Source organism: Camellia sinensis, chromosome 11 (genome assembly GCF_055761805.1).
Source record: "Camellia sinensis isolate YWXY chromosome 11, ASM5576180v1, whole genome shotgun sequence".
Classification (NCBI taxonomy): Eukaryota; Viridiplantae; Streptophyta; class Magnoliopsida; order Ericales; family Theaceae; genus Camellia; species Camellia sinensis.
Window position 1 is genome coordinate 76,071,147 of NC_138971.1, and position 23,201 is coordinate 76,094,347.

Sequence of the window (23,201 nt, forward strand, 5' to 3'; positions counted from 1 at the left end):
GCAATCCTCTTGTGACTCTTCTATGTGCTGGACATTAGTTATGGGTAGAGGCTCATTAGATGAGTTTGTTGGCACCACATCAAAAAATTCAAGTAACACATTAGTGACCTTTAAAGGCATATTTTGCTCGGAATCAACCTTTGCTTGCTTTAATTTTTCATCCTCTATAGCTTGTATGGTATCCAAATCTTCAATTTGATCTCTAGCCTCTTCTTGAACAATTTGAGAATTCACTTCTAGCGTTTTTATCTCATGAATGGGAGCCTTTTTATCCTTCATAATTTGGTCTTCTTTTTGTTTTGGGCAATATCTGATTGTTTTCTCTCACTTTTGACTTAAGTTGTGCATCTTTGACAACAATTTTTGGTTTTAGTGCTACTTGTGATGCATGTCTCACACAACTTTGTAGTAGTTGTAGCAATCCTCCTTTCGTAGTAGGCTTCAAAGCTGAAGATTTCTTCGTAAATTTTATGAAAAAATCAAATTGCATAGCTGTTTCGATAGCATTTTCGAGATCTTTCAAGAATGCACGAGATATCTCTTCTTTAATTCTAGATCTTTAGCCACTTTTGAAACGAGCAAGTCATCCATTGACTTTCTACCACTCCAGATTCGATAAATAATTCCTTGTATCTTCTTGCATAATCAATCACACGCATGTCATCAAGAGCATGCAATTGATCAAGAAAATCATCTTGAAGATCCCTTAGATGAATTTTTTCTCTATGAAGCGCTTTTCCCTCTTCCCAAGTCAATCCACTTGTATTGGATTTCCCACAATGTGAAAACATCACGGCAGAACCTTAAGCTCTGACACCAAACTGATGCAGGACAACACTGAATTTTGAAAAGAAAGGTGATTTGATGCCCTAAACAGTGAGTAATTTAGGGTTTTAAGGGTTGAATTGAAGGTTAATAGGTAGGGGAAGGGATAAGGATTGATTTGGTGGTGATTGGATAGGGTTTGAGGTTGTAAAGTGCTCTTTTGGAGGGCTGTGAACAGTAATCCGAGAACAGTACATTGAAACATAAAACAAAAAGAAAGAAGAGAGGAAGATAGGTCTAGGTATCATACGGAGATTCCATATGCATCACAACTAGGGTTAGGGTTGCGTCACACAAACCCCAACAAGGCTTCAAAGCTCTCAAAATTCTATTAAGTATCAACTCCATTGAATTAGAAGCATTACATGACTTTACATAGACTTCCTAAACCAACTCGAACCAAAAAAGAAAACTACTATAGTATCTTGGATTTCCAAAATTAATTTAAGATCAAATAAGAAATATAAATAAAAATTAATTAAATAACTTGAACCATAAGACAACTCATGGGCGACCCACACAACCCATATTCAGAAATTTTGCAAATTACCAAAATACCTAAGTTTAAAATCGTAGAAAAATATAATTATAAAATAATCCTGTAATAATACTAGAAACATAATTATAGAAGATTTGTATCAGTTTCTCTATGAATTCATGTCAATGTCCAAATGTCATCACATCTTTAAATGTAGCCTTTCTTGAGCTCTTTATACTCTGCATCAAATAAGCTTATGGGGAATAGTAGAGATGTACTCATTAAGAGGGATCTCAGGGAAATGGATTAATGTGAACCAAATTCTCTTTGGATACCAGAGCAATGATAGGAGGGAGGAAGAGGAACGTAAGATAGTCGTTTGAAAAAAGGCAACATAATGAGAGACATAAAGGTGACAAGAAACAAGGTCGTAACAGCAATAGCCTTTATGAGTAAGACTGTAACCCAAAAAGACATACAAGATAAACTGGGCACTAAGTTTGGTCCTATCTTTATGAGGAAGAAGGATGAAACAAGTAGACCCAAAAATACGAAGGAGAGAATAATTGGAAAGTTGAGAATGGAGCCTCATAAGGAGATCAACCAGAAAAAAGAGGAGTGAGCATATTGGTTGAGAAGAAAGACAACAATAAGAACGGCTTCACCCTAAAATAGAGTTGGAGCAGAGGCAGAGAGAAGAGACTTAGTTGTCTTAAGGAGATGACGGTGTTTACGCTCAACTCAACCATTTTGGGCGGGTGTATTAGTATAGGACGTTTGGTGAATGGTTACCCAATTTGGCGAAATATTTACAGAACTTTGTTTTAAAATATTCCCCACCCAAGTCAGATCGTTACATTTTAATAGTAGACCTAATCTGTATAGTGACCATAGACTAAAAAGTACAGTATATCTGGTAGCTATGAAGCATAGATATAGACATGTGACACGATATAGGGCACACAAATTTTTAAAAAATGGGAGACACGACGTGCTGGGGACACGTTCAATATATATAATTAAATTTATTTATTATATATCATAAATTTATAAAAAATTAGTTCCTATAATAAAATTAATAAGAACATATCATTAAAATTAACAAAACAAATTTGTTCTTATAAACTAATCAACAAAAAAAAGAAAAGAAAAGAAAAGAATATAAATAAATAAGAGTGACAGACAGAGAGAGAAGACAAAAAAAAAAAAAAAACTTGAAGAACAAAAATAAAAAATAAAATAAAAGAGAGAGAGGGGGGTTAAATCAGCATAAAAAGAAAAAAAAGAAAAGAGAAGTTGAAGAGTGACAGAACAAACGAAAGAGAGCGAAGAAGAAGATCGAAGAAGAAGAAGATCGAACGAAGAAGAAGAAGAAGATCGAAGACGATTGAACGAAGAAGAAGAGAATCGAGCAACATACCTTCGATAACAGCAAGAGCAGCAACCAGCGAGCAATAGAGACCAGCAAGCACCGACTAGTGATGAGCCTTTCTCTCAGTCTTTCCTCCTTTCTGTTCGACATCTAGGTTAGCAATTGATTTCATTGGTTTAATTTTTGTTTTTTTAACAAATTGATCCCCACTTTTTCACTCCTGGTGTCTTGAACGTGTCCGCTTGCAAAAAAATAAAAAAGGGGACACTTTTTGCAGCGTGTTGGACACGTGTCCACCGCATGTCCGACATTGATACGCGGCCCTCGGAGAGGTGTCCGTGCTTTATAGTCTGATAGAAATTAGATTTATGAGCCATAAAAATAAACCCAAGTATAGCAGGTGCAATCATCGACAAAAGAAACATAGTAAGCAGAACCTCCTTTAGTGAGAACATGAAAGGGTCTCCAAACATCAGTATGTACAAGAGAAAATGGGGTAACGGAAATAGAAATACTTTTATTAAATGGTAATGCTGTCATTTTGGCAAGTTTACACCCTCGACATTTGGTAATTTGACTGAAGAGAAATTTTACCTAATAATCCTAACTAAGCTAATGATCGTAAACTGTCAATAGACAAATGGCCTAATCTAGAGTGCTACAAATAAAAAAGACTCGACTGAGAATCTAACTGAAAAGAGGAAAAGTAGCTGGAGAGGTGGACAGAGGGAGATACAAGCTTTCTACCATATAGAGTTCCCCAACTCTACAACCGATCCCAATCTGCTTCTTGGACTGCCAATCTTGCACACAACAGATAAAAGAAGATCTGGATTCGTGGCCCGATCAACGCTAACATCATAATCAGTAGCATCAAGCTGACTGATAGAGAGTAAACTAACAAATAACTGAGGAGCATAAAGGATATATGGTATAGTGATAGTAGACATAGTAAAGGGTAGAATAGACCCAACAGATAAGACAAACATACCAGCCTCATTGGTAGCATTAATAGTAATAGGAAAGGGATGGGAAATACAGCTATGAAGTTTGGAGAGATGTGGAGTCATATGATATGATGAGAAGCACTAGAGTCAAAGATCCAAACTGAAGGAGAAATACCTGAAGAAGAACCAAGGAAACCTGAATCAAGAGAGTTGAAAGCAGAGGCAGATGGGGATGGCTGAGAGGTTGACGAGATATGCTGAAGTTGAGCAATCTAAGCACTCAAGGAAGCCCAGTTAGAATCTCGAGCCGAAGCAAACGCAGTATAAGCGGCGGGAGGCTGAAAGGTACTCTGAGTAGGAGCTTGAAATTGTGAATGAGGCTGCTGAGAAGACGTACGTCCCTTGTTAGGACAATTGTACTTCCAATGGCCCATTTGATGGCAGAAAGTACTCATCTGAAACCAGGGGCCCTTTCTTGGGCTTCGCAATGGTCTGAAGTTGATGAGGAGGTGGGGGTCGATAGTAGTGGAGGTTGAACAGGAGACATAAAGACAGATGGAGACAAAGTCTAATTGGCCATCTTAAGATAGGTTTTCTCGGAGAGGAGCTCACGAACAATAGTATCCACAGAGGAAAGAGGAGATTGGTGAAGGATGCCATCACGGATAGCCTCATACTAAGGGGAGAGAGCTGTTAAGAACTACACTAAACGGCCCTGCTCCCAAAACTCAACATTAAGCATCTAGAACCTTGAGCCTAGGTGGTTCCATGAGAGCTAACTGATTCTAGAGCTTAGTAGCAAGAATCATGGAAGGGACTCACGTTTCTGAGGATGAAGCGCGATTTTGCCCTTCCAAGGAAGGATAGCATAAGAATCGCGCTTCTAATGCGAGAGAATTGCGATTAGGGTTGAGACTAGGGCTTCGATCGCCTTCGTCCCTCTCTTCTCTCACTGTCGATCTCGATCGTCTGCGTCTCTCAGGGCTTCGATCGTCTTTGTCACTCTCTGCTCTCACTGTCAATCTCGACTGTCTTTGTCTCTCTCTCCTCTCAGTCTCGATCTCCTCTTCGTCTCTGTTTGTTTCGTCTCTGTTTGGTTCTCTCTTCGTCGTCTCCCTCTCTTCGTCTCTGTTTTACTTCTCCCTCTCGATCCATTCTCTGTTCTCCCTCTTTCCCTCTCCGTTTTTATATTTGTTTTATATAATATAAATATAATTTATCATATATAATATAATTTATAAATTATAATTTTTATCATATATAATATAATTTGTCATAAACAATATAATTTTTCTGTCTAAAATTAAAAATTATTTATTAGAATTTATTATTTTTTAATTTTTTAACATATAATAAATAAAATAAATCATCTAACTGTTTAAAAGAGATCTGTTTAAATCATATGTAATAAAAATAATCTTAAAAAATTTCTAAAACAAAACATCTAATTTTTATTTATTATTTATTTTAACATAATTTAATATTCCTTATTTATTATAATAAATAAAATATAATTAATAAAAATAATACATAAGCGCTCCTAATTTACGACTCCTCTAAGTGGCCACATTCCCCCGCTTCCGCTCCTGCTTCGTGCAACTAAGTTCTAGAGACCTGCCATCTCAATATAGAAGTCTTGAAAAGATTGACCCCACTAATGAGCATCCTGAATAACTTTTTCCAACTCATACTGTTTGGCAAAGTTGGACTGTTGATAAACACTCAGTAAATAATCTCACACCTCCTTGGCAATTCTGTATTTGGAAAACATCATCCCAATATGGTCATCTACAGAATTATGAAACCAGGTCGGAACTTGGGGATTATTACAATCTTAAGTGTCACAAGAAGTTAGATATCTTTTTGTTTTCAGATTTGATAGACGAGGAACAAAACCAGAAACGTAGCCCCATTTATTCTGACCAAGAAGAAAATTCTTCATAACGTTAGCTCAATAAGCGTAATTGGCACCAGTGAGTTTGCATATGATGGCTTGGATTTTGGTGTCCGACATTGTAACAAACCAAAGACTAATAGGTTGAAGTATAATAATCAAATAACAGATGGGTCAAACTATAAATAAGAGCTTTTACCAAATAACCAGCAATGAGAGAGAACCACGGAGACACACACACAGAGGAGGTCCACAAGCTTTTGGTCACTAGACCTAATTGAACCAGACAATCCACCTAGATGGGCAACTGAACAAGCCCAGATGGGTCAGACGAGCAAGGAGAGTTAAGCAACTCGATGGATTGTGATGAATAGCTGCGACGATCAGATGGGTTAACTTCCAACGAACCAGATGCACAATCTCGAATCAGAGGGTTGAATGACCAGACGGCAACCTTAGATGGGATGAACCAAAGAAAGAGAAAAGTCGAGCGAGAGAACAGTTCAACCAAGTTGATGTTGTGACCTAGGAGAGCGATCAAGAATGATGAACCAGAAATCAGAGGGTAGGGTTCTTAAATTGGCTTTGATATCATGTAAGATATCTGAATGAATGAGTATATTCAATTGTGTATAATACAAAGAGTACATCATCTTATATAGAACTCCCTAAGACTAAAAAGGAAATACAATATTTACACAATCACAATCATTCTAAATTCCTAAAATAGAAGATGTACAATATATTCAACATATTCTCACATAAGGGTCCCAGATGATGCCAATTATCATACCACAAGAAGGTATTCTTACCATTGCCAACAACCTGTTTGAAGTTGGGAAACAAATGGTTCCTAAGAACCATACTTTTTTTCAAAAAAGAATAAACACAGGATTCAAAGGTATACTTTTCTGTTTAGTCTATTTTTTTTATTTCTAGTTCTGAAGCAGGAATTCCGATTTTCCTCATCAACCTACTTGGAATAATAAAAGTTTATTCTTTCTTCTCTGTTTATATAAAAGAGCAGATACAAGGTCTTTAGTCAAAATTAATGAATCATTGAAACTAACTGACAAAGTTTAAAACATTTTGGTAATTTAATTTTCTGAATTATTATTTCGGTGAATCACTATATATACTTCTATATATCTCCCGCTTTCAACTCAATCTATAAAAGTTTTTAATTGGGATATTAACTATGGAAAATGTGTCAAATTTAAGTGCAGCAGTTTCCTGTAGACCCAAGAAGGGTCACTAGGCATTTTAATATTCCAAAAACATTTACCCTTCAACAAGCAAGACTTAACCCATTGGCACCACATAGATTGATCCCCCCCAAGATAAAAAGCCTGACATGCTTAGAAACAACAGCTCTGTTCCAAATTTCCATAGATTTGAAACCCAAACCATCCTCATTTTTAGGGAGTTACATATTGACCCAGGCTTCCTTAGCCCCAGATTTCTTAAGATTAGTGCCAGACGAAAAGAAACCTCTTGGCAAACTTTCCACCTCTTTGATAATTCGATTACCTTTTTGGGGATAACAAAGAGTGAAGACCAGTACACTTGCATAGAGAAAAAGCATGGCTCTAATCATCTCAGCCCTCCCAACATAGGACAAATATATATATATATATATTTTATTTGTGTTACTGGTTATTGCTGAACTACCTACCAAATAAAAGGTTATTGCTGAACTATTGCTCTTATTAATTTTGAACTATTTTTTCCCTCTATACTCTTGAATTGCTGGTTACGTTTTTCGCTATAATTCTGAAATACTGTTGAATTACTTGAATTTTTTGTTTATATTGAGTTATCTTTTATTATTATTATATTTTTTTAATGACAATGTGCTCCTCACTTTGGTGAATCCCTTGCCTCACCTCGTGTCTAGGCTTCAAGGGACCTTGGTGTACCTTTTGCCTTGAGTAACATCTAATTCAACACTACATTACCTTTGAAATTGATTCAATTTTGGCATTCAAAGCTTTGTGTAATCGTCCTTTGTTCTGTATAGGTGCATAAATTCCATATATCTGATGTATGCTTTGGCTGAAATAAAATGCATCAAAGCACACCCTAATGTCTGGGGTTTGCTGCTTGATGGTTCGTTTAGCACATCCAAAATAAATACTAAATTGAATTCTAATTCTGTAGAACAGAGGTAAGTTTAGGTGTCGATCCACATGGACGATTGTGATATTAAACTAATTTAATTGCTACGTTCCTAGATTAATTTTGACAAAAAGATTGATGGATGTTAAATTGAAACGAGAATTAAAATAACAATTCAAAATTAAATTAACAATAAATATTAAGGTTGAAAATATGATTTGGGAAAAATCGTAGGGTAATGAATCCGCTGCTAGTTATATAAATAGGGTTTAAAACCAAGAATCGATTATGATAGAATTTGAACCACCCAATGTTTCACAATTACAAGTTTGAAACATTGATTAAGAGTAATGTCGCGTTCAATGTACAGGCACGAATCATCTCAAGCAGTACGAGCCGTTCGCTCTAAACTACGGTAGCAACACGACTCGTCTCTCGTAGCATGACTCGTCTCATGCTTTCAACACGAACACAATGAAAACGAATGTATGGAAAGCATTCAATAATCACAAAATGTAAAATACTTAAAGAGATGAAAAGAAATATTATTAAAAGCTTCTAAAACATCCATACACTTGTTTAAACTATTACACAAATCAAACTCAAGGAATATCCCTATTTACTTGGCTAGGGTTTCATCAAAACCCTAGAAAGAGAAGCCTAGCTATTCATGGAGTGGAAAGATGAAGAAGAGGTTGAAGCGACCATAGAAGCATCACCTTGAAGTCCCAAGTCTTCTACAGTCTTGTTTTGGCCTCTTTGGATGAAAGCCGCATGTGCGGTAATACTTGTCCGCATGTGCGGTGTACATTTGTTGCTCAAAACTCCGCTTTTTGGCTCGTTTTTCACTTTTGGCGTGTCCAACCTGATTCAGATAAGATATTTGTAAAATATACCAAGTTATATAAAGATGAGGGTCAATAAATCTCAATTACTGGCCTCAATAGTGTACAGTAAGCCTCAATCACTTCCCATCTATTTCTTTTCATTTTTATGAGTTACTCGGCCATTTTTTCCCCCGTCTTTTGCAGTTACTTTCTATTAATTTTAATTGAACTCTCACAGAATAGGTCTTATTTGTCTAGTTTTAAACTACTCTTACAGAATGGGTCTTATTTATCTACTCTTTTTGTTTGTTTGCTTGCTTGTTAGTAAATCTTTGTAATTCTTGTTTTAATAACAGATAATTCAGGCCCATACTGAAATGCAGCTCTATATTGGGCTGGATGTTGATCCTGATGCACTTCAGAAGGCTCAAGCTCAGATCAATACAATATTGCATGGGGATTCTAGTGATTCGACTTCAAAATTGAAAGGACACACCTTTTTGAAGAATTATAGACACATCAAGTATGTGCTGCGTGAGGTTGATGAGAAACTATTAACCCCCGGAGTTAATGGGATCTTAATGGACCTAGGAATGTCTTCCATGCAGGTTTTGTTTTCTAATACCTGTCAGATGTGAAAATTTACGAGTTGGTGCCATGTCTAGCTGTTGGCCTTCATGACAAAGATGCCTTTGCTTGTTCTTTCTCTTTTCTTGTGTTTTATCTATTTAAATGTTTCATCTCTCTCGGGGAGGTGAGGGAAGGGAACGAGTTACCGATATGTGTTGTTGTATTCCCATATGTTTACTGTATTTGGGGTGGATGCAGGTCTTTCAAAACGTTATCAACTTGTTTTATTATTAACTTTATTACTAACTTGTTCTCAACCGTCTAGTTGCTAAAATAAAAAATGTTAAATTTTGTCATTTTCGTTTAATTCACTTATTGTCTGGGTATAACACAGTTGAGTTGTGGTTTTCTTTTTGCAGTCCAGATGTTCCATGCACATTGAAATGTATGGTTCTCTTTTGATATTTCCCCTGTTTTTGTGCAGGTGAATAATGCTCAAAGGGGGTTCTGTGTACGTAGTAATGGACCACTTGATATGCGAATGAATCCTCGGGTAAGAACTGTAATATACTTTGTATATTTTATATTTGTATCTACATAATTTTCTAGGTTATTTTCTTTGAGCAAATAGACGACCAAACTGTATATATGTATATATTTTAACATGCAACAAAAAGAAATTGTATTAGAGACTATGAAGCATGGATACTCCAAAAAGGCTGCATACGAGTATCGGATACGGATACGCATCCGATATGCGGGGATACAAATCGGATACGGCCAGAAAGTATCCCAATTTAAATATGTATATATATATATTTTTTTAAAATTTCGGATACGGCTTGGATATGTGGGAGATACGTTCCTGGTACTTTTTGTCACATCCCAAATCCAGGCATGACCGGATGTGGGCCACAGGGACTAAGCCCAAGGCACATGTAAGCCTAAACACAAACCCAATATCGCAAAGAATAAATGTAACGATAGTCTAGAAATAAATAAATCAAAACCCAATCCAGTGACAAGTTACAAGTATAAACGGCAAAACTAACTCTAATCAATATCATCCAAACAACGGGATATAAATCGCCCACATAACAGAATAATTCTAAATGAATCTCAATAAAAAAACATGCATAAACTTGAGATAACAATCTGAAAAATAAATATAAAAAAAAAAAGAATGTTCTAGAGGTCTATAATTGAGTCCCCGTTACGCCATGAGTCTACTTTAAGTTCTATCACCTGGTAATGATAACCAACTAAGTCAGCTGATAGCTCAGTGAGTAAAAGTATGGATAGTAAAAACAGTTTTGAAAACAGGGTTCAATTCCAAAATAAGATATATATTACAAAAACTAGATTGACATATAGTTTTGATAAAGATAATCTGTTTCAAAAAGAAGGTTCCACAGTTCAACAGTTAAAAATACTCATGTCTCTAAAAAACATAACGAATGACATTCTCCATTTAAAACAGATTACAACACGATCATAAATAATTTTCTGGATACAAAGAATAACAAGTAACACGCTACAAAGTTCTCAAGGCAATAAGTCCGTTGAATCCAATATCGAACCAAGAGTCATCATCGGGGTAGCAACCCGACCTTTTCTCTAAGATGATCCGATTGAAGGTCACCTAGCCTAGTCCAGGTCTTTTCCTTACAATTGTTGAGCACTAGAGTCATCAAAGCCCAACTCGGATCTGTTCCTTAGTAGCCAGAGTCACCACACATAGTGGAATAATTTCTCTGAACTTTTATATACAGATGGTCCTAATAATCAATGCAATTTAGTTTCGCAAAACATGATAGTTCACCATTATAAACATGAGACTATTTCAAACAGTTTACTGTATGCCAAGTTTACATATGTTTCAAAAATAATTTAATTCCATTGATGCTATAATAATTTAAGTAAAACAATTTAGTTCTGAAACAACAATTTAATTTTCTAGCAGTTCAGTGTAGGAGAACGTTTATAAAAATATGTAGCATGCAACTACTCAACTCAACACAGTATTATATAATCCTTAAACCGAATAGGAAAGTTCAATTAGTGCCTTGAACAAGTACGAAAACTAATAAGAAATTAAGTAACTCCGATTCAAACTAAATCAAACTATTACGGCTCAACCCAACTCACCCTTATTATTAAATAATATCTAAGCTCATGTTCTTCAAGGTCTAAAATTACCCAAGACATGGGTTTAGATCGAAACTTAATTAAAAGTAACTTTAAGATAAAACAGAATTTTAAACAGGTTTTCTCAATCCATTCGCTAAATTTGAAAATTAAAAACCCACTCCACGCTATTAGAAAAATTCCAAAACTCTCCAGCTATCAACTAATATATCCTAAGTTTCAAACTCAATTAGTTTTAGTTGATTTGCTTATCAAAATAATTATTTATAATTAATTATATCCAAATAGGTCACTTTCTGTGGCATTTTCAAGAAATTAATGGTTCTCTTAATATACCTGAGCAATCAACGCAAGGCCAAAAATGTAAGAAACTAGATTCGTAACTGGTTCTAATGACGCTGATTTGAAATTTTTTAGATTTATACCCAAAGAGAATGACACTTCCGAAGTTACTATTTTGTACTAATTTCCTGGACAGATGTGAACGCATCAGTTTATATGAATTTTGACTCCCAAAAATTATAAAATAATTCTGGCATGAAATTCAATATTTAATTAAGCTACTGTAAAATTTTAGTTCAAAATTCATCCATTTGATATGGTTTCTTGATTTTTAAAGTTTGTGTTTGTGTGCAGAATTTTTAGACTACAATTTACATCCACTACGTTGCACTCTCACAATCCAACCCATTACCACCCAAACACACCTTCAGCCCTTCACTTTGCCAAAGACACATCCAAGCCTCCAAATAACCTCTGCACGCATGCCATACACTGTACATGGGCACATTATTTTTGTTTCTCTCACGGTACTTTAAGAACAACCAAAACAGTGACAAACGGCACAACACAATAAAGAAAGAAGGAAAAAAAAATTTCGAAGAAGAGACAAAACAATTAAAAGATTAGTCTACCATGAAGAATTTACTATAGATTCCAATGAACCCCAGTGACAACCCAACGCAACTTCTCTTTCTCTTAATCTCACGGCTAATGCAACATACATTATACTAGGGTTTTGTTTTTCTTTATATATGTAAGGGTAAATTACACTCAACTCCCCTGAGGTTTCTTACAATTATAGGGACCTCCCTTATAGTTTCAATAATTACAGAAACCTCCCTTATTTTTTCTGACATTGTCACGATTCTCCCCTCCCGTTAATTTAAGCCAAACGATGTTAACTTGGTTGTGCAAATGACCATAATACCCTTTACACTTGATTCCCTTTAATTGTAATTTAACTATATATTAAATTATCATTTTATTTCTCACAATTTTTTTTTATTTTTTTTTATTTATTTTTTTTATGTATTTCCTTGACTTTGTATTTTTTTTTTTCACTATAAGTTTTGAACTTTTATAAGTTTAAAAAAAAATAAAATTAACTATTAATGAAATTACGAAAGAGTATCCATGTTTCTTATTTGAATTTATTTTGAGATTTAATTTAATAAAAATAATTTAAATGAAAGAAAAAAAGATGGAGATATAGATTTTAGATGTAATAAATAAAAAATTATTTGAGTATTTTATTATTTTCAAATAATTTATTTCTTCAAGTAAAATTCTATTTTAATTAGATGTAAGACATGATAAATTTAAATAGTTTATTATTCTCAAATAATTTCTTTATCTTTCATTTCTTATCATCTAATTTTAATTTATTGTAACGTGATTAGATATTTTTTCACTTTTTTATTTATTTTTTAAAATTTTATTATTAAGGTGAGAAATATTGACTTATTTTTTTAATGATAATTAAAATTTAAGAATAATATAGGATTATGAAAAGATAAAATGATAATTTTTTTTTAAATATATTTATGAGGTAACATTTGGTAATTTTTATAAGTCAATTTTTTTTAAATATAAATATAAATATGAAATATTATTATGCTTATTTTTCTTAAAAAAAATTTAATATACAAATATGTTTACAAAACAAAAGAAAAATTCATGTTTCGTAAGTTTCTATAGTATTAGGTGATGCTAGTTAACATTGATGAAAGAAAAAAAATGATGATGGTGTTGCTATTTGCTGCAATGACACTATGAAAAAATAAATAGAAAGAAAAATGAAAGAAATAAAATAAAGAAAATGGAAAGAGGTATAATTTCTTCAAATATGTATTTTTCATATGGAAAAAAAAAAAATCAAATATCTATATGTATTTTTAAATTTTTATTCAAACTATAATTTCTCAAAATAATTATTTATAAAATTTGTCTTTTTAAAAAATAAAATATCTTTTATACTTTGTTTTGTAATTTTCAAATAAATGATTGAATTTAATCTAGTATAAGGTTTAATGGTGATTAATTTATAAGCTCTCTCCTTTTTTTTTTTTTTTTAGGTAAGGTAATGTTTTTGGTTATTCTACTAGATATGTGCTTGTCTCAACAATCGAGAATTTTTTTAAATATTGTATAGAATTTAATAATTTTGTTTACTAACATTATTAAAATAATGTATGGATCTTTATTATTTTTTTGTAAAACCTTAGGGGAAGTGAGTAAAATTTACTATTCGAATATATAAGGGCAATCATGGAATATTTTACTCATAGTATTTACTCATAGTATATGACGTTCATATTCTGTTAAATAAATTAATAGAAAATTAACAGTGAGGGAATCTTAATAATAGTTTCAAAAGTAAGGGTGGTTTCTATAATTATTGAAACTACATGGGAGATCCTTGTAATTGTCAGAAACCTCAGGGGAGGTGAGTGTAATTTACCCTATATATAATTAACAACCCCCTCTTATTTATTATTATTATTGTTATTATTAGCATTTAAAATTGTGGACTTCCATAACAAATTTATTTGTAGTTTAAAATTAATTAAATTACCATCCAATAGTATTTAATTTGCACTTTAAGATTCACAAGCAAAATAGTTGAGATTGTAAAATTATTATTATTTAATTATTTATTTTATTTTCATATTTGGGTTCTCACACTCTTGGGATACAGTGGGGGCAGAAAATGTAATTTTGAAAACTTTATGCGGGTCAAACCATAAATAAAAGAAAATCAGATCCTCAAATTGACATATAAACATGAACCAAAATTACCAAAAACCAGCGGGAAGAAAATCTGTAAGCTCAAATTGACAAATTGAAGCTGGTTCCTTCTATCTCAATCGACAAATCGAAGAAGTATTGAAGCTGGTTCTTTCCATCTCACTCTCATTTTCTCTGTCTCTCTCACTCTTCTCTGTCTCTTGTTCTCTCGCTCTCGTTGTTCTGTCTATCTGTCTCACTCTCTAATGTTTTTTCTCACTCGTTCTCGTTCTTTTTCATTCTTTTTCCCCTACATTGTTTTAATGTTAGTATTTCTTTATCAAGTTTTTAATTTTAGGAACATGAGTTCTTTGGGAAGTTATGGTTCAACAAGTGGAGGTAGTACACCAATTGAAGACTCTTAGTTTAATAAAATTCTCTCTAGTTTTTAAAATTTGCTTTTGGTGTTAGCATGTATTTTAGTTTTGGATGTTTTATGAATGTTTGAAAACCCCTAGCTTAATAGGAATTCCTTTATTTCTTTATTAATTTGCTTTAGGTTTTATTTTCATGCATATTACATTATTAAAATTATAAAAAATAATTTTTTTACCTAACGTATCCCCGTCGTACCTATATCCTCCGACCTTTTCAGATTTTGATGTATCTTCGTATCCATATCATAACATAGTTGTATCCCGTATCCATATCCATGCTTCCTAGATTAGAGAACTTGCGGAGGGGCTCAATCCTTGAACAACCAAAGAAAAAGAAAGAAAAAGTAAACAAGAAAAAAGTACAAAAATAGACCTAGATCCCAACTAAAAGCCATGAAACATCCACAAGTAACAAATAAAAATTCAAACAAGCGTAAACTTTGCAAAACAAACTTTTTCATCATTTGCCATTGATTTCCACTTCCCTCATCCATTCTTTTCCAATAACAACATAATCAATATTTGGATAATTTTCCTTATACTCCCTCTTGAAATTTTTGTAAAGACAAAATAAGAACCAACAAATTTCTTTTTCTCATGTTGCCCCCTTAAAGCCTCACTCTGTTTTGAATCGTAATTAATTGAGCATTGCAATGTTTTAATTTCTTTCTAATTCCTAGATGATTTGCCCCTACCCTCCTTCCATTTTTAAATCAATTTGTTCACTTTAGGAAAAGCTTGCCATCTAATATTTTGTTACTAACTTGTGTGCACCTTTTGATGGGGATCATAAATGCATTGGATAAAGATTTAGGGATTTATTTTGGCATTGTATTATTTTTAATGAATTTTCTTATTTGATTAGGTTTTATTGTTTTGTTAGGATTTGATGGACTTTAATTTGATTAGAGTTTCCTAGGATGCCTATATATATGGCTTTATGTAATAGTTTTTGAGATTCGACTATTATATAATTTGAATGATTTGAATAATTGATATTGAGATTTGTTTTGCGATTGTGATACCCAATTTATTCTTCTCCAGTCTTCTTGTTGCTACATCAATTTTGGTATTGGAGCCCAACTTTGATCTATCATTTTGTTTAATCGGCTTGGTTACCTTGGAATGACTTTGTTGATATAACCCCCCAAAAAAAAAAAAACTTCAGAGGTGGCTGTAAGGAAGGGGAAGGGCTGGGGTTGGCTATGAGAGGTGGGTGTTGAGGGTGCGGAAGGGTTGTGGAGTGGTGGGGAAGGGGGTGGTGCGGTGGATGAGTGTGGTAGGGATGCTTGATAGTGAAAAATATAGAGATAGGTTTGAAGGGACGAAAGGGATGAGGGCAATATAATAAATTTCTTGTAGCATAAGGGTAGTAGTAGGGTCATTTTAATTTTTTGGTTAACATTGTAAGTAGATAAAACTCTGAGAGAATGTGTAATATGTATATTTCCAAATAAGGGGGAAATTTGTATTTTAGTAAAATCTTGGAGGATGTATTTATAATTTACCGCCTTTTTAAATTGCGAATTAAAGGATGCTTTATGCCCCTCTCTCGCTCTAATAATTTTATATTTTCAACAAAATATTAAGAAAAAATGACTTTATAGAATTAGTGGTTAAAACAGAAGTGATGAAAGAAATGCAACGTGCAAATGTTGTATACAGTCCAACAACTATGATACCATGAGCAAGATATGAAACTATGTTAGATGGACTCGGGGCACTGGTGCGAGTGTGGGTGTGTATCTAAAGGTTGAACCTATCAAAATTTAAGGGTATGCACACCTGGCAAATAATGGTCATATTTTTTAATTTTAATCTATTATGTGAGATAAAGTTGTATTATATGTAATATACAGTGTCAAAAAGGCAATTTTACTTAAAAAATGTCCAATGGAAAGTATTGGACACTTATCTCATACCTTTGTCCAAAAGTCACGTGTCTAACACAGATATTTGATTTGTTTTGAAGAGTCCATGTAAAATAGATATGTAGTGCTACTATTGAAGAAGGAAGATGTGGACAGTGATGCAAGAGAAAACAAAATAAAGAAAGTGATTATGTCTCATCTAAAGAACCTTGTATATATCTTAGGAAAGTGAATTGTTAAATTCTCTTGTTTGGCTCACACTCTTAGTGTTGTAAAACTTTTTTAGTCAATGGTTATAGACCTTATCTGGTTGTGTGAAGTCATGTTATCCTTTGACTCTCTTATCATTTTTATTGTTGCTGCAGAAGACATGTTGTATCTTGAGCTTCACATGCTTTTAAAAAAAAAAAAAAAGTACTAATTCAAGAGTTGTATACTTATGTGTGATTGGTGCAGTTGTTCAAATAATTTGGGTAAGATATGCCTTCAATCTATGCCAAGGGCAATCTCAACGGTATTCGGGACATTTACGATGAGGCCTTTTGAGTGCTAAAAATGCATATGTATGCACATGTGATTAATGCAATAGTTAATGAACAGTCATTCCCTTTTCTTTCCTATGTTTACTATTGCTGACTCAGAAACTTGTCCAATCATCAGTTGCTAAATCGCTGTAACAGTTGCTTTGCTATTTTTAATTATTTTTCATTTTGTTTTTCAAATTTTCTCTCTTTATTTTTCCCCTGTAGCATACTGTTTCAATGTGATATTAGTATGCCATTTTTTCTCAACTTCTAGCAGCAGAATCTCCATACATTTATCTCAATTAGCTGATTGGAACAGGAATATGACAGGCAAGTCTTAAAGCAGAAGACATACTAAATTCTTGGCCAGATGTTGACGTGGGGAGAATCCTGCGGGAGTATGGGGAGGAAAGCAATTGGCACTCCCTTCAGGATCAAATTGTTAAGGCCCGTCAAAAGGGTGGATTGCATTCTACTGCCGATCTAGTAGATCTTATTCGGAATTCGACTTCCAGGAGGAAAGGTGGGCTTTTGTCTTTTATTTTTATCTTTTTGACTATGTAGTTTTTTTCTGCCTTTACCTATCCATATATTCCTCCTAATATGTAGATTCTTATCGTAGACACGTCATGCTTGCTGCTGCTCATGATGCCATTTTGGGGTCATTTGACAATAGGCTAAATTAGTCAAAAAGTCAAAAATTCACAAAAAAAGTTAAAAAGCCATACAAAATGTCAATTTCATTTCTATTCTCTATTTTTTTGCACATTTTTCCGGAAAAAGCCAAAAGCCATTCTCAAACACAAGTTTTTTTCACCTCATATTTTGGCTTGTTTTTGTGAAGATGGAAATAAGTAGCTTTTTGGTGTATTTCCTTGCTTTTTGGCTTATTCACAAAATCATTTGGGAAGTGCTAAATAAACAGCATTTTTGTTTTCTTAAAAATTATTATTATATGTTGTTACATCACTAGTAAAATTGTAAATTTACCATATTACTCATGCATTATTAAGGCGTTTTTGTCAAAAGCCGTACAAACGAGAGTATTTTGGTGATTTCACTTGCTGGCTTATTTCTCACTTCCCATATGGATTTTTTGTGAAATAAGCTGGTTTTTGGCTTTTTTGGAAATAAGCCAAAAGCTTGCCTTTTTCTTTGTCCGTGAAAAAGTCACTAAAAAAGGCCACTTCCCAAATCAACCCTCTGTATTCTTGATTGTCTCCATGCATGGGATGGGAATAAGATGTCATCCAGTACGTCATTATTTGTCTAGACATCCTAGGGCTGTGCTGCTAGCACAAATTTGTTATCTACCACATCCAAGATTGATGAATAAATTATGTTATATTTGAATTGCATTCAACAGGAGGGAGGCAAGGCTGGATAAAGACAGCAACACGAGTGTTTCAAGCTCTGAGGATAGCTGTTAATGATGAACTAAACACATTAAAAGAAACGCTTTATACTTGTTTTGATTGCCTTGCACCTGGGGGTAGGCTTGCTGTAATCTCTTTTCACAGTTTGGAGGATAGGATTGTGAAACAAACATTTCTCAACATTATTAACAGTGACAGAGGTGATGAAAACAAAGAAGTGAAATGCACCAGGGATTTGAGAGAAATCAATGATGATGATGATGATGATGATGACCACGACGGCGATGAAGAAGCATGGATTAGACAGCAGATACGAGGATCAAATGGAATAATCCTCACAAAGAGACCCATATCACCATCTGAAGAGGAAGAGAGATTCAACTGCCGGAGTAGGAGTGCTAAACTAAGGGTGATTCAGAAAGTCTGAAGAACAGTTCAAAATTTTTGGTGCAGCCTCCAATTAGCTAAGTGAATTACACTCTTGTAATTTCCCCGAGTCTGAATAACCCTTTGGCTATTCATCCTGATCTGTCCTCATCCTCATTCTCACAGGTATTACTTGGAAGACATCATTACAAATAAGAGCTTGTTGAAACTCGTACCTTAAATCCAACGTCCACTTTTTTGTTGATATGTAATTGACTTCAAACTCTTCTCCCTAACCGCTGGAATTATTAATGGATATAAAATCAATTATGTTCTTCATCTTCGACTTCTTGAAATAATAAATGATATTGAAACATGAATTTCGGAAGCTCTGTAATTTGATGTGGTCAGTTTTCTTCATTGAAAATGATATAAAGTCAACTTTCTATATTCAATGATGTGTAAAAGAGATTATTAATTGATGATTAGAGAAAATATGAGAGAGAGAGAGAGAGAGAGAGAGAGAGAGAGAGAGAGAGAGAGAGAGAGAGTTAATATTCTAATAGATTATTACATCATTGGATTTAAAAAAGTGCCTTTTAACTTTAGGCTAGAGTAGCACTATTCTTTGTTTATTAATTTTGCCCAATTATTTTGGGTAGGTTTTTGAATTGGAAATTGTATTTGCTGTAGGTAAATATTCTTGCAGAATGATAGACATAATGATAGACATAAAGCAAAGGATGGGGAATTTTTGTACTTAAAACACGGGATAGTTTTGCTTTTTATTTGGGACCAGAACACATTTGTCTGTATAAATGAATATGCTTTTGCAGTGGAATATCTATTGTGGTGAACTTGTTTTCTAGTACTTTGTTTCGTCTCTCCTTTTCAGTCTTTTGTTTTTTTTTTTTTTTGATTGTTTTGGTATACAATGTTATACTCATTAGAAGTGTATCCCGAGAATTACGGGCAATTCACTCAAATGTATGTAGATTGCTTTTTGACGTGGCAAATAGGACTGTGGGAAGAGAGGCGGCGGTTAGCTCCTGCGAAGTTTGTTTGTGGGTACGAGGAGTAGTGGGAAAAAATATTAATGCTAAGGTGTTTGAACAGAAGGGTTAGTAGAGGTAAGAGAATTTGTAGGATAAAAGATTTGGAGTGTTTTTATAAAAAATGGAAGGAGGAATGAGTAGCCAGTATTGGACTCCCCTTGCGCACCGGAGGTAAAGGGACACCGGCGGCCAGTGGATATAAGCGGAGTTACCGTAGTCGTGCACCTTTTAAGGCGGTGTATGTTCGCCGACGGTAGGTTCAGAATATTCTTTGATATATTAAGAAGACTAAGAGGGAGTAAGGAAGTTGTAGCTGTACGATGAACAATTAAGGGATGTTAAATTTGATAATAAAGGCGTGGTGAAATGGTTAATGTTATTGAGTTGGGTAATAAGATAGATTGTGGTTAAGGGTATACAATTAATTGAGAATGTTCAATTGGGGCAAGATGCTAAAGACGAAGTTGTGGTCCACCATGTCTTGTTTTTCGTCATAAATGACAAGATATTTATTGGAGTTGGCGAGGGTAATCTTGAGACTTGGATTGTTGATCCTGACCAGTCCGACTGGTTTCAAATGCTAAAGAAAATGAGATTCAAGCTCGTTGGTGGTAAGGACAGAGAGTACGTTCATCACGGGATACAAGTTGTGGACCGGTTTTTCACAGTTGATATTTGGACAGACTACAAAGATACACTGTTGGGAAATGTTGGACAAGGATCAACATTACTAGTGTCATCACCACCTCTGCATATATCAATCTTAGACAAACTCAGACGATCTCTGCGTTCATGAATAATTGAACCGCTTTTCCCAAAACCTCCTAACAACAAATCTCTTCGTCTATCCGGTAAACCCATAGACTTAGTTCGTGTCAGAATTGGAATGGCCTTCGTTGGGGCACAATGCCAAATATCAACATTATCGTTAGTATATTTTTAAGATAACACAACAATTGATGGTGCCCTCATCTGTGCATCTTCTGGCATGTCACTTGTAGAACACTTCAAATACCCCTTCATTTTACAATACTTAATCCCCCTTTTAATATTCGAATTTTCAAGTCGATACTTCACCATCCATGTCATCTGTTTGTCGTTAATTGAACAATAACCATTCCCATAATATATTAACTCGTATTGACAATCCACAGGGAAAAGAAACCACGCCTGCAGACTGTCATTACCATCTAACCTCCTGTCATACACATTTACTCTGACCAATCCACTGGCATTGGGTGCGCAAATGGGGGAATATTTTATCTACCTTAATACTCTTTTGTTTGTATCTCAACCTCAACTGAGAAAATAAATTAGGCAAAGCAAGTTCAATACAACTGAAATCACTTGCTGAAACACTTTCAACAACACTAGTTTTTATATCGTCCACCTCCATTCAAAACCGGAACATTACAAATAAAAATACATAAATTATAATCCTAAACCATCTTAAAGTATGTTTGACTCCTTAACGTAATTTTGCATTCTTTTCCACTAACAGTAGCAGCCACTAAATATATGGCACCCTTCTGAATACTTCTAGCATTTCCCAACAGCGTATCTTTGTAATCCGTCCAAACATCAACTAGGAAGAATCAGTCCACAACTTCTATTCCGTGACGAACGTACTCTTTGTCCTTGCTACCAACGAGCTTGAATCTCATTTTCTTTAGCATTCGAAACTGGTCAGACTGGTCAGGATTAACAATCCAGGTCTCAGGATTACTCTCGCCAACTCCAATAAATATCTTGTCAGGTGTGGGGACGGAATCTGACGGACTATTATCACTTATGACGAAAAACAAAACGTGGTGGACCACAGCTTCGTCTTTAGCATCTTGCCCTAATTGAACATTCTCAATTAATTTTATACCCTTAACCACGATCTTGTCTGATTGACAGTCACATCTTTTATTACCTAACTCAATACCATTAAGCAATCTCGCCATACCTTTATTATCAAATTTAACGTCCCTTAATTGTTCATCGTATAGTTGCAACTTCCTTACTCCCTCTTGGTCTTCTTAATATATTGAGGAATATTCTGAACGTACCGTCGACGAACATACACCGCCTTAAAAGGTGCACGACCATGGTAACTCCGCTTATATCCACTGGCCGCCGGTGTCCTTTACCTTTGGTACGCAAGGGGAGTCCGATATTGGCTGCTCATTCCTCCTTTCATTTTTTATAAAACACTCAAAATCTTTTATCCTACAAATTTTGCAGATTCTCTTACCTCTGCTAACCCTTATGTTTAGACACCTTAGCTTTGATATTTTTTCCCTCTACTCCTCGTATCCACGAACAAACTTTGCCAGAGCTGACTACCGCCTCTCTTGCCACAGTTCTATTTGCCATGTCAAAAAATGATCTACACACATTTGAGTGAACTGCCTGTAATTCTCGGGATACGCTTCTAAGGAGTACACTATTGTATACCAAAATAATCAACAAAAACAAAAGACTAAAAACGAGGGACGAAACAAGGTACCGGAAAATAATTTCACCACAATAGCTATCCCACTGCAAAAGCATATTCCTCTATTCCATCAAATGTGTTATAGTACCAAATAAATGGCAAAACTGTCCCGTGATTAAGTACGAAGATTCTCTCCATTCAAAATAATTTAAATATATTTATTTTCCCGCCTTTGCTTTATATCTATCATTCTGCAAGAATATTTATTTTACAACCATGCAAACCGCTAGAAAAGTGACACGTGTATAGCACTGGTTGGCAAATGAATCAAAATTACTCACACCACTCACACCTGGGCCTGGGTGTGACTTCTTTTTAACCCCATCCATACACGTATCCATAAGTACAAAAATGGACGGCCCAGATCAGCGGTAGAGGGGGTGCTGGTAATATTAATACAACGCCCCCCAGTCACGCCACTCACACTATTCACACCGGGTTTTTTTGACTAATAGGGAGGCCTTGTACTACGCACAAATGTGCATATGCCCAATAATGCTTTTGATTCGAAAATTTATTCTATTTTATTTTATTTTTGATGCATTTGTCATCTTAGTTAACATATTTAGGGGGCTGATAATATCACAATCCTTGATTTAAAAAATAATAAATAAATAAAAATTGACCTCGCCTGCTATGGAGCCTTTAGGTAAATATAGTTTTTTCTTTTAGGGTTTTTAACATGAGGTCCTATATGTAAAACTTATATACTATGGTCCCAATCATATTTTGTTATGGGGGCTGCTATTAACTTTAAAATAATTTCTTAGGACCTTCAATTGCTTTGAACTCCTATAAAACCCTCCAATTTTTCACTCTTTACTTTCATTCACTGTAGTTTGAGGCATTGTTCCAAAATTGGAAGCCATTTATCAAGTTCAAAGCATCGTCGCCCTTCCAAG

General features: G+C 34.4%; 1 protein-coding gene across 1 annotated transcript in view; it reads left to right on the top strand.

Annotated features, from left to right (window-relative positions):
* Nucleotides 1–19,101, top strand: part of LOC114311851 (mraW methylase family protein) — a 38,552-nt gene extending 19,451 nt beyond the window's left edge. The window contains exons 2-5 of the mRNA XM_028258018.2: nt 8,818–9,069; nt 9,516–9,584; nt 17,351–17,543; nt 18,387–19,101. Coding sequence (XP_028113819.2) covers nt 8,818–9,069; nt 9,516–9,584; nt 17,351–17,543; nt 18,387–18,823 — 951 coding nt within the window. The 3' untranslated portion in view covers nt 18,824–19,101. The remainder of the gene's footprint in view (nt 1–8,817; nt 9,070–9,515; nt 9,585–17,350; nt 17,544–18,386) is intronic.
* Nucleotides 19,102–23,201: the final 4,100 nt, after the last annotated feature.